General features: G+C 57.0%; 1 protein-coding gene across 1 annotated transcript; it reads right to left on the reverse strand.

Annotated features, from left to right (window-relative positions):
• Window positions 1–576: 576 nt before the first annotated feature.
• DEF6 (DEF6 guanine nucleotide exchange factor) lies at window positions 577–11,116 on the reverse strand. The gene is made up of 11 exons (XM_040085507.2): window positions 10,963–11,116; window positions 7,093–7,233; window positions 5,522–5,707; window positions 3,890–4,117; window positions 3,665–3,811; window positions 3,389–3,497; window positions 3,010–3,308; window positions 2,422–2,588; window positions 2,040–2,238; window positions 1,561–1,651; window positions 577–1,328 (listed from the first exon to the last, which is right to left on the reverse strand). Exons 1-11 carry the CDS (start codon window positions 11,056–11,058, stop codon window positions 1,117–1,119), a joined length of 1,875 nt encoding a protein of 624 aa, XP_039941441.1. The 5' UTR covers window positions 11,059–11,116; the 3' UTR covers window positions 577–1,116.
• Window positions 11,117–11,657: the final 541 nt, after the last annotated feature.

An 11,657-nucleotide genomic window follows, 5' to 3' on the forward strand; every position in this document is an offset into this window, starting at 1 on the left:
GCATTTGACCTGCGGCCCCTGCACCGCCCGTGCCCCCGCTGTGCGTCAGCGCGGCCGCGTGGGACGGGGCCACCCCGCACCCGGGGCACACTGAGCGCTTTGTCCCGGGACCACGGTGGAAAAAAACTGAGAAACACTGTGAAACCGGGGACAGCGCCGTTCGAGGCCCGGGAGGAAATAGATCATAATCTCACTAACGAACTCAACTCATCTCGGAGTAGCAGAGCAGAAACACAGTCGGTGGCAGTTTTCTGGGCCTGTTCTAGAGGCGACCCTGGCTTTATGTCCCAGACTAAAAACACCCCAAAGGCACAGGTTACTGAGACTGAATTTATACAGAGGTGCTTGAAAAACTAACGCAAATGATCGTGTGTTATTGCGGCTTTTTTGTTTTGTTCTGTGTCCCTCTTGGCCCTCCACACACCAACCCAAAATCTGGTGGGGCCACTTTTCACAGGTTGTGGCTGATTGCTTTCAAAGGGCTCTTTCACACAGGGGGAATCCAAACCTTGCACTGCCAAGGAAAGAGGGCTGGTGCCTGCAGGGCTGCTGGTGTGTGGGGCAGGAGGTCTGAGGCCAGGGGCTCCAAAAGCTTTATTGGTCATTAGTTTCTGCTGAGTGACTCCAGTACTAACAACCACTGCCAGGGAACAGTGGTCACTGTAGTTAGGGACACCTGCCGTGGTGTGGGGGTGACAGGCCCCGTTTGGTCAGTCCAGGTGTCTTGGCTGGTGGCAAGACCCCACACCCTGGAGCACAGTGAGTGATGCAGAAGGGTTGTTGTAGAAATCAAGGGGGAACTGCAGCCCTGGGCCACAGGGTCCCAACACATCAGCGGCTCTTTTTTAGTACCGTGTGTAAAACAGCGCACAAGGAGCTGAGTCCAGCAGTCCAGAGAAAGTCCCACTGCCCTCTACCCAGCACTGAGCCTCCTGGCACATGGTGGCTGCAGTCCTTTACTGATGGAAATGGGAGCACCTCTGCCTTATGCAGTCCCCTGTAGGTTCTGTGCTGGTCCCCGCTTTGGCTCCAGCCAGAGATGGCCACACTGACCATGCACTTGGAGGGACAAGCTGAGCCCTGCCATTCCCAGCTGGGCTCTGCCATCCTGGTGGGCTAATTGGTGGGCTCTGTGGCCATGGTGTCCGCATCTGGAGATGGCAACACATCGCTGTTTCCGCCGTTGCTCACGTTCTCCTTGCTGTTCTCCCTTGTGGGATCACTGCCTTTATCCTCCACTCTCAGCTTGAGCTTGAGGGAAGAATCTCTCCGTGACAGAAGGGGCTGGTAGCCAGCGAAGACTCCTCCACTCACATTTGTTCGCTTGTCTAGGGGTGGACAGAAAAAGAGAGTTGTTTACCTGAGGCCCAAACTGACTGTTCAGCTGAGAAAAGGGTTCATGGAGTCCCTCCTTGCAGGAGGCATTGCAGTATCTTCTCTGAGAGTCCTTCCAGCCACCAGCTGCCCACAAAAAGGGGAAGATGGGTGGGGGTCTGGGCTCATGCCCTGCTCTCAGGAGGTCCAGGGAAGGGTGGTCAGCTGGGTCAGATGATCTCCTACCTCCTGGCCCGATAGGGTGCATCAGTCGGTTCATCTGGACGTTCCAGTGCTTGACATTGGTGCTGGCCTGTCGCAGCTTCCTCTGGGCCGCCTGGCAAGGGATGGAGGAAAGGGGTGAGCTGGTGCCCCACTGCCCCCAGTCCGGGACTGTGGGCACGAGTTTCCCTTCCCTGGGTAAGCCTGGATTGGAGGATGTCTCTGCAGACCCAGTTCACCCTCCTCTAGACCTTCTGCTCCCCATCCAACCCTCCTCCCTTCACACACTCCCACTGTCAGCATCACTTTGGACACCAGCACAGGGCAGGACACGCTTGTCCTGTCTCAGCCGCTGCATCACGCTGTGCCTGCACATGGCACAGCTCAGAAACCCTCACAGCAACTCCAGCTTGGTCCTCCCCAGTATGGAGGTGACTCTGGGAGGGCTGGAAAGTCCCCTGGGTTCACCGTGCAAGGAGATGTGGCACGGACGTGATGCTCACCATGACATCTTGGTCTACCCGCTGCCTGTTCACTCTCACTTCTTCCAGCTGCTTCTGTGCCTCTTCCAGGCACTTGTTCTTGTTCTCCATCTCCTGCTTGAGCACTTGCTTCTCCCTCTGAGTTTTGATGATATATTCTTCTTGCTCCTCCTTCAGCTTCATCAGCTGCTTCAGCTTCTCCTCTTCCTCAGCCAGTAGCCTGACAATGAAGGGCAAGAGGTGAGGATGTCCCCCTGCCACTTCTTCCATCACCTTTCCCTGTCCCAGTCTGCATACTGGGAAGTCACCAGCACACCCCAGGACCCGGGAGCACTGAGCTGCTCTGGGGTTGTGCCCTGGGAGTGGGGCTGCCCAAGGAGGGGGTGGGATGCCCCAGCCCTACCTGGCCTGCGCATATCTCACAGCCTCCTCGTCCTGCCGTGCTTTCACCTCCTGCTGCAGGGCCTCCTGGAGCCTCTCCTGCATGTCCTCCAGCTCCACGATGCGCTTGCGCTGCCGCTCCGCCTCTGCCTCCTTCAGGACCATCTCTGCCTGCATGGAGGCACGAGCCTGCGGCGGGGACAGGAGCCATCAGTTGGCCAGGCCACCACCAGTGTCCCCAGAACCCACTCAGGCTCACTGGGTGGAGCAGCCCAGAGCAGGGGCAGCCCACGGTGTCAGGTCCAAAGCAAAGCTGTTTCCCTTCTCAGGAGACAGGCTGTGTCATTTGGAGCCAGTGCTGGATATGAGGTCAGAAATGGGCTCCCTGTCCAGCCTGGCACCAGCACTCACCTCTCACTGTCCCCCAGCTAAAGCCCCTTGAGGCTGGTTGTCCTCACCTCCTGCTCAAAGGGATTTCAGGCACAACAGAGCCCAGTGGTGACGGGTGGCAGCAGCTCTGTACATCCAAACCCCTGGGCTGCCCCGGGCAAGGGAAGGGGAAGGAAGCACCCACCCCGTGAGCACCCCAGTCCATGTGGGATGCACCCACCTGCTCAGCCTCCCGCAGCTGGATCTCCAGGGTCCTCTGCATCTCCTCGTGCTGCTGCTTCCGCCGCTGCTCCTCCTCCTGCAGCAGGATCTCTGCCTGCCTCTGGGCCTCCTTGAGCAGCTCCAGCTCCTGCAGCTTTCTCTCCTTCTCCTCCTGCAGCTGCTTGAGCCGTTGCGTCTCCTCCTCCTTGGCCGCCTTGCGCTGCTCCCGCTGCTCCCGCTGCTCTCGTCGCTTCTGCTTCAGGTCCTTGTGCAGGGACTTCTTTCCCTCCGCCTGCAGCCGGATGGCTGTCTGGATGGCTGGAGAGGGAGGGCACGGTCAGCGGGGACGTGCAGGGGGCATGGAGAAGCTGGGGAAGGGGCGTGGGGTGGGCACAAACCGAGTGTCCACTCCTGGCGCTGCCGAGTGTCGGAGGCGCTCATCTCATAGGTGCGGGACGAGGTCTTCACACAGAACATGCACCTCTTCCCATCCCTGTCTGGCAACACCTGCGGGGAGAGGACACAGCACAGCGTTACCCCACCTCATCCCCCTGTCTTCAGCCACAGGACTGGCTCTCCCATGCTCATGGATGTGAAATTGTGAGTTCTTGGGTCTCCCTTCCAGGGGACTGAAGGCTCTGCTGTCCGCAGGCTGAGCGTGGCCCGAGCTGTACCTCCACGCAGCAGTGCTTGTCCAACGTGATGCTCCCCTTCTTCTCCTTCCGTTCCTCGCTCATGTAGTAGGACAGGGCACTGGGCTTCAGCATGAACCACCGCTCCGACCAGTTCCTCCTCAGCTGGCCCTTCTTCCAGAGGTAGCCCTGCACCCGAGAGACATGGAGATCAAAATGGGGCGGAGCAGGACGGAGCTTGTGCCCCAGAATATGTGGGCTCCTTGCCTGTTTGAGCACATCCTCGATGACCTCCTGGTACACCTCCTCCACAGCCATGCTGATGGCCTCCTGCTCGATGCCTCTCAGGAACCTCCCTGAGTTCACCATGTCCAGGAACTGCCACACCGTGAGCCCGCCCTGCCCCTGCGGCTCCTGGGACAGGTAATCCTCCAGCTCACAGGAGTTCAGCTCCACGTTCATGGCTGTGCAGATCTTCTTCAGCAGGTACTCCACCTGTGCGGAGGGGGACACTCGGTGACAGGAAGAAGCCAGAGCTGTCCCCACCCCATCGACCCATTTTGGAGAGCCCAAGGCCACATCTCTCTCCAGCCTGGAGATACAGGACCCTGATCCTGGAGGGATCACCCTTTGTGATGGCTGAGGTATTCCAGGCACCAGGATGGCTCAGGAGACTGAAACTGGGTTAGAGTTTGAGCTCCCCTGGGAGGTTTTTCCTTTTAACCCCAAGGCTGGGATGTTTTGGCTGGTTTGTCTGTGGAGTAAGAAAACTCTGTAGCAGTCAAGAGCCTGAGGAAGTACAGAGCAGGACTGCTGAACCCCATTCAGGACTGACGTCTCAAAGCCACAGTGAGCTCAGCACCGCAGCTTTCCAAAAATCTCTGGGGAGGAGCAGGGGGGACAAGTCCCTCTGGAGATGAGCATCATTTTAAAACTGCAAATAAAAAGAGTCAAGGTGGCTGACGTGATGTGGGGAAGACTTATTCCAGCTCAAGTTTTGCTGCCAGCTCTCTTCTGCCCGCAGTCTGGGGACTGAGACTGGTGGGTGACTGCAGGGAGCCACGCAGGAAGGTGACACACAGCAAGGTCCCCGCACTGAGCTGGATTTTTAATGTCATTTAATTGTGAGAAGGGCAAGAATTGAATGCAGTTGCTCAGGATGATTCAGTTTTTCATAGTCTGGGGAACAGGAAACACCTCTCCCAGGCACAGGAAGTGCGGTCACCCTCCTACGTCTCTGCAGCATGGTGCTTCTTGCCTTTTTTCTCTTCTTTTTTTTTTTATTTTTTTTTATTTTTGAGTTTTCTGCTGATCTCAGGAGGTTGATGGGGTAGAAGACAACAGCAGCCATTTGCCCAGCCAAGTTCCTTCTGCTGAGGCCGCTCTTGGCTTCTGCACTTGTGCATTCTCCCCAGATCTGCCCCCCTTCTCATGGGGGTTTAATCTGATCCCAGGGAAAGGGAGAACCTTCCCCCCTAAATGCTGTGGAATTTGGAGATTTGGAGATTTGGAGATTACTGCCAGAGGCTTTTCTTTGGCTGGCACCTCACCCTTAACACTCTGTTGGGCAGGGGCTGAGCACTGGGCGGCAATGGCCATGGAGAGGGACAGCCAGGTCTGCTGTGCCACTGCCCTCCAGGCACGAGAGGCTGCAGCACTTGGGGTGGATCTCCCCTCTAAAGTCCCCCTCTTCTCCCTGTGGTCACAGCGGGGGTGTCCAGGGCAGAATACCCCCTTGTCCCACCTCCAGCCTCCTCTCTCCCATCCCCTGGAACACCACATCTTGCAGGATGCAGTGGGACCTGCCAGGAAGTGATAGAGGGATGTCACCCGCAAATGGGGCTCTGCCAGCACATGGAGCCCTGGGAGGGCAGGGATGGGGGGAGAGGCAGGTCCTACCTCATCTGGCACCATGACAAGAGGGTATTTGTCTTCAGACAGAAAGTTGAAGAGACACCAGAGCCTGAAAGCATCCTGGTGGGATATAACGCTATTCCCATTCCGGTCGGGTTTGTAGTTCTTCTTCGCCGTCAGGGTCCAGCAGAGCTCATCAAAGTTTTCTTTGACAAAAGCGCCTTCCTCCACCTGCAGGCAGGAGTCAGGGGGTGAGTGAGGAGCTGAAGAGCTACAGAGGGAAGTTCTGGGGGAGGAAGTGCTGGAGAGAAGAAGCCCTCACTCCTAAAATCTGTCCATTGGCAGCACCAGCAGGAGCCCTGGGGTGCAGCACAGGCAGGATGATGTGGAGTTCTCCGAGCCCACCTCCCCAGTGCCTCCATGGTTTGGGGTTTTCTGTTATCCCATTCAACCACAAAGAAGAACTGAGGAGCGAAGGGAAGTGCTGGGCTGAGGGCAGCCAGCAGGAATGGTGCCTCCAGCAGCCTCATCCTGCTGCTGTTCTTTAACTGTGTCCTGGCACTGTGAGCTTCCCCAGGCAGCACGTTTGGTGCGGATGGGTGAACTGTGATGGGGATCAGAGGAGCTCTGGCTGTCCCTGGGTGCTCTATCCCAGCTGTGTGAGCACAGGAGCAAACTGTGGCCTGCAGCAGCAAAGGTGGAGGAAAACCTTCGGGTGGCAAAAGCTAAAAGCTTCTCTTACTAGGAAAACCCACTTCCTCTTTCCAGGCTGCCTCTGGGATTCTATTAGCCATGGTGAAAACAGAAGAGGTGAGTTTAAAGATCACCTCCTATGTGGGCAACTGGAAGGATTTTGGCCACTCTGTGATGGGGGATTGGGCTGGGCTGACCTTGGGCAGCTCCTGCTCTGCGCTGAGGGAGCTGGTGGAGGCTTTGTCCTTGCTTGCTGCAGACCAGATCCCTGCAGCCAAGATCTGCATTGCTGCTGACCAGCTCTGGGCAAGGCAAAGATGGGCACAGGGATGGGGACTGGCATAGGGACAAGAACACCAGGAGAGCCAGGGGAGCAAAGGGTTACTGCACCCAGCTCTGGCCCCTTTCTGTGAGCACACAGTGGAGGAAAGCTGTCAGTCATTCTTCCTCCTCACATGCTTGGAGGAAACAGCGCCCACAGACCAACCTCTGGCTGTGCCAGACAAAGGTGACTTTGAACGGCAGAAAAAAGGGAGAAAGCCCCTGCCCACCCCAACTCTGCTCCTGCTTGCACCTCATCCTCCTCCCTCTCCTCTTTGCCAAATGAGGTCACACCTCAAATTTGAGCACGGCTGGAGTGGACAAAAGGGGCTGATTTCTCTCTCTGAGCCCTTCAGGAAATGTGGGCAGACATGCTGCTCCATCCAGAACCGTGACGTAAAGGAATGACTTCACCCTTGCCAGGGAGACACTGAGTATTAAACATTTCTCACTCATTTTGGCCTTCACCTGAGCAGTCCCCATCTCTCCGTGCCGTTTCCACCCACCAAGGCACGTGATTTCCAAGAGCTGAGGGGAGCTCCCAGGAACCTCAGTGTCCTCACGTGAGGGACAGCAGTCCTGGGGCATGACCAGGAGCTCACCTTGTCCAGGATGTACTTGTTGAGGTAGGGCATGTAGCCCTGGCTGGACACTGGCCCGTCATCGTCATCACGGAAATGCTCTTCCAGCGCCACGGGGTCGTGGGGGATGCACAGCACCGTGTACAGGTTGTGAGACAGCACCTGGCCAAGCACAAGGGGTGGTGAGAAGGTGAACAGCCTCCAGCCCTGCCCCAGCACATCCCCGAGGTGCCACCCCCCTTGGGGACTGTGCCCTGCATGGCATCACCTCCCGACATCCACAGCATCGAGTCAAGGCTTGGGTTTGGCATAATTTCCAAATGTAAATTTCTAAACCTTAGAGAATCATTTAGAAACAGGCAAAAATGGAGGATTTTCCCACATTAGTTTCTTTTCTTGGCACATGAGGAACTTCTTTCTTGAAAGGGCTGTTTCAAAGCTCTCCGAGCAAACAGGACTCTGATCTAGAAAAGCTGATAAGCTACCCCAAGCTATGCATTTGGCACAACCACAGCCCAGCCTGGCAGCAGCCACTGTCTGCTGGGGCCACAGAAAGATGGAAACATGGAAATAGGAAAGACTGGTGAGAAACTAAGCAAAGGGGTTTTTTTCTGGAATGGAAGCAGACAATGGAGATCTGGAGACACACCATCCCCAGAAATACTCCTCAAGACTTGCCAACAGCCTGTTTTGTTCAAATCCCCCCAAATAAAGCATGCTTACAAGCTCACGGATTTCCCACGTGCTGGAAAGCCTGGAGCAAGGCTGCCCATGAGCACCACCAGCATCTCTAGCTTGTGATGCTGGGCAGGTGGTGCTCTCCTCACCTTCACATCCCAGAAGCAGGAGATGGTTAAACAAGTGTTCCAGACTGGCAGCAGGGTCTGCCGAGGCAGCTTGCCAAGGGTTCCAGAGAGGGGCTGCAGGAGATGGAACAGCATCCCTACTCCTCAGTGCAGGGCTGGAAATTTCCTCCCAGCAGGAGAGGAGCTGCCTGAGGCCATGATGGCTGCTGCAGCTGGAGACAGTTCTTGCTCGACCAGATTTTCGTTCTCTTTTCCACCCTCTGGACCAATGGGATCAGCAGGACTCCACCCTGTGCTCACACAACAGGGCTGTAGCCCCGAGCACTGCTGCTACAGCTATGCCTTTTGGGGTTCAGTGCAGCCCCAGGGTCCACACAGCGGTGGAAAGGCCTGGGAATACCATGGATGTCCTCCACAATGGTAACAAATCCATCAGGATGAGTTCAAAGTTAGGGAATCATATCCCATTCTGTGTTTCCAACGTGGGCCCTCATCTCCATCCTTTGCCCCTCGTCCCAGAGCACCCCTAAGGAGCCCTGTGAGGTCTCACTTGTGACCTCGGGCTGTGGGGGACACCCTGAGCCCCTCCATCCATCCTGGCAGCCTGTGACCCTGAGCCCCTCGTCTCGCAGGGCTGTCACTGACAGACAGAGAGGAAAGCCCTGACCTGGTCAGGGGTGGCATGACTGGAGATAGGAGAGGTGAGAAACCCTCGCAGGCTCTGAAACAGCGACAGGAAGAGAATAACAGCAGGGGAAAGGGCTGCTACGAGAGCAGTTTGCTGGTACAGTCTTTCCCCCGTGGCATGCAGGGGATGGCCGGGGGGCAGGGGTCTGCCTGACCCCTCCCAGTGCCCTGGATTCCTCTGAGCACCAGCCTTGTTTCTGTTCTCCCACCGCTGTCACACCCCCTCACCCGTGAGCAGAGCTGCCCAAAAGCACCAGGGCAGCGCTGGGTATTGCCAGCCAAGCGTGGCCACGCTGAGACACCACACCCCGACCCTTGTGAGGCATCCCCAGCCCTTCCAGCCCGGCCGGGAGAGCACAAACCCTTCCCAAGAGCGGGGCTGGTGGCGTGCCTGTGCTGGGAGCAAAACTACCCGACCTCGCTGGGTGCGCAGCACCCGACCGCAAGCTGTCCTTCCTTCCTGTGCACACACACACCTACACTCACAGCGGCATCTGCACACGCCTGCCCGTGCAGTGCCCCTGCAAGGAGCCCAACGGCTTCCCACAGCCACGGCTTCCCACAGCTGCGCTTCCCGCTGGAAGCCCCGACGCGCTCACAGCCACCGCCCGGAGCGCGGCCGGAGCTCAGCCAGGACGCGCTCACCCAGCTCCGGGGCTGGTTCCGTCCTGGAGGTGCAAAGCCGGGGTTTCTCCCACCCCTGTTCAAGACCCTTCGTGCAGCAACACGCCCGGGTGAGGGAGCAGAGCACAGCCCGGCTCAGCGCTTCAGCAGCTCTGGAGGAGTTTGGAGAGGGTTCGGTGGCTTTAACACTTTATTGCTCAGAGCTGTGAGACCCCGGATTCCTTCCTCACTGAACAGAGGCTGGCCTGTGTAGGCTGGGGCAAACTCGAGTGTTCTTGAAGATGGAAACAAGCTCTCCCTTGGCCTGGAGACAGTGGTAAAGTCACCCAGAGCTGAGTTTTGCTGTTCAGTGACCTGCAGCCAACCCATCCCATCACTGAAGGTGTGTGGGAGAACATCCCTTCCCCTCTGAAGTGTCCCCCGGGGTAAAGTCACTTCGGAGGTGCCACCCCCAGCATAACCACAGGCCCTGCATGAATTGTCCATCAAACTGCCATTAAAATCAGAGTATCTGTGATCTCAACATCATCGCTGGTGATAAAGATCTCTCAAGACAAGCACTGCTGGTGCTTTTGGGTCCATCCCATGCCTGGGCCAGGCTCTGGACCCAGAGCATTGGTGCAGGGGATGCTGTGAAGGGAGCACAGCAGCCCCTCTCAGGGATTAGCAAACCGAATTAAGCTCTGGCCTACTTTAGGATTTTCCTTAATTCCTTCAGCTATTTCTACAGTTTTAGCAGGTGAGCGTGGCTCACAGGGCATTTGCCACGAGTTCTGGGGGGCAGCTGAAGGCTCTCAACCGCAAAGGCTGAGCAGGAAGAATCTGCCTCCCGCTGCTTCTCCTCCAGATCTCTGCTAACAAAACTCTTCATTCTGGGGCAAACCACACACTCCTCCCAAAGCCCAGCACCTTCCCTGCAGTCTGTCCTGGGGAAGCCCTACAAAACAGAGGGAATAGAGGAAAATTTGGTCTTTTTGCAGTGGTTCAAATCTGTTTTTGCAGACTGGCAGCAGCTGCCAAGTCCTGACGCAATACCTCCCCGTGCTCAGCATGTTCCTGCTCAGGTCTCTTCTCTCATCTCAGACCCTAGTACCTTACCAGCATTTCCAACCCCAGTGCCAGCCGAAGAACCAAAACGGACAGAAAACCACATTCCCACCGTGTGCAAAAGTTGAAGAAATCAATTATTCTCAGAGCCAAGGAGCTCCCTGGTGGGTTCCAGCAACCCTGGCCTGGGGGCAGACAAAAAGGTTTTTAAAGCTATGATGGGTTTGATGAAGAGCTGAGGGCATGAGCCCTCTGAAAGCTGCTAAGACTGGGGAGAGAGGAAAGTGGAGAGTTTTTAAAAGTGCTTTGTTATTTCTGGCCACACCACTGAGGAGTTTTTGTTTAAAAACAACCTGTCCCTACCTCACAATCCCCTGGCTCAGCAAGGAGAAACACAGATGCTCCAGCAAGCAAGAAAATATAAACAGTTTGGGCTCTTAGTTTGCCATAAAAAGCACAAGAAACGGAAAACTAAAATTTAGATTTCTTATCATTTTCACCTAGAAAACACATTTGACTATGAATCTCCCCACCCCCCGCCTTTTTTTTTTTTTAAAGGGAGATACCACAGAGCCCAAGAACTTGACCCGAACAAGCGTGGAGGCAACAAGATCTTTTTGATCATAATATTTAACAATTTCTGCGAAGCAGCCCCGGACTTGTTTCACCCCTCCCTGCCCACCCTCCATCCGTGCGCCGGGGCCGCCCGAGCTCCCCGGGGACTCACTTTGAGCTGGGATTTGGAGACCTTGCCGCTCTTCTCCACGTCCAGGGCGGTGAAGGCGTACCAGATGGACTTGAGCAGCTCGGCTCGCAGGTCCATGGCTGGCGGCGGCGGCGGCGGCTCTGCCGAGCCCGCGGATCCGGTTCCTGGAGCCGCCCGGGCGGGCGGGACGTGGGGCGGGAGCGCCGCCCGCTCGGGGCGCCCCGGGAACCCCCCCGGGCCCCATCGCCGCTCCGCGCACGGCCGGGGCTCGCCGCCCTTCTGCTGAGCTCGGCCCAGAAATCAAAAGGACCGTCGTAATTCGCGTTTTGGGGAGAGAAATCCCCGCCCTGGCTCAAGCAGCAGCTTCCCCTCGCAGCGGCGGCGCTGCCTTTGGAAGGGATCGGTCGCACCAGGCGAGCGGAGACTCAGCCCGTGGCATCCTCTCGGCTTGTGCCCGTCCCGTGCCCGCGGAAACATCCTTCTCTACAAACTCCTCTGGGATGTCCAAAAAACCACCCACGGGACTGCCGGGAGCCTGCGCCCGGCTCAGGTTCACAGCTGGACTCGAGGATCTCAAAGGTCTCCAGCTCTGTCCACGCGGGGCAGTGGAGGGGCTGAAGGTGGGGCAGGACACCAGCCCAGGCCTCTCTCTCCCAGCTCGGAGGAGGATGTAGGATGTGTTCACAGACACAGTTCCCTAAATCCAGGCCTGCAGG

Source organism: Hirundo rustica, chromosome 24, assembly GCF_015227805.2.
Source record: "Hirundo rustica isolate bHirRus1 chromosome 24, bHirRus1.pri.v3, whole genome shotgun sequence".
Taxonomy (NCBI): Eukaryota; Metazoa; Chordata; class Aves; order Passeriformes; family Hirundinidae; genus Hirundo; species Hirundo rustica.

Coding starts and splice junctions, on each gene's coding strand:
- DEF6 (XM_040085507.2), bottom strand. CDS start 11,058: ATGGACCTGCGAGCCGAGCTGCTCAAGTCCATCTGGTACGCCTTCACC. Junction 4,118..5,521: donor TTGTCATGGTGCCAGATGAG/GTAGGACCTGCC, acceptor CCCTCCGCACAG/GTGGAGTACCTGCTGAAGAA. Junction 1,329..1,560: donor GCACCCTATCGGGCCAGGAG/GTAGGAGATCAT, acceptor GTCCACCCCTAG/ACAAGCGAACAAATGTGAGT.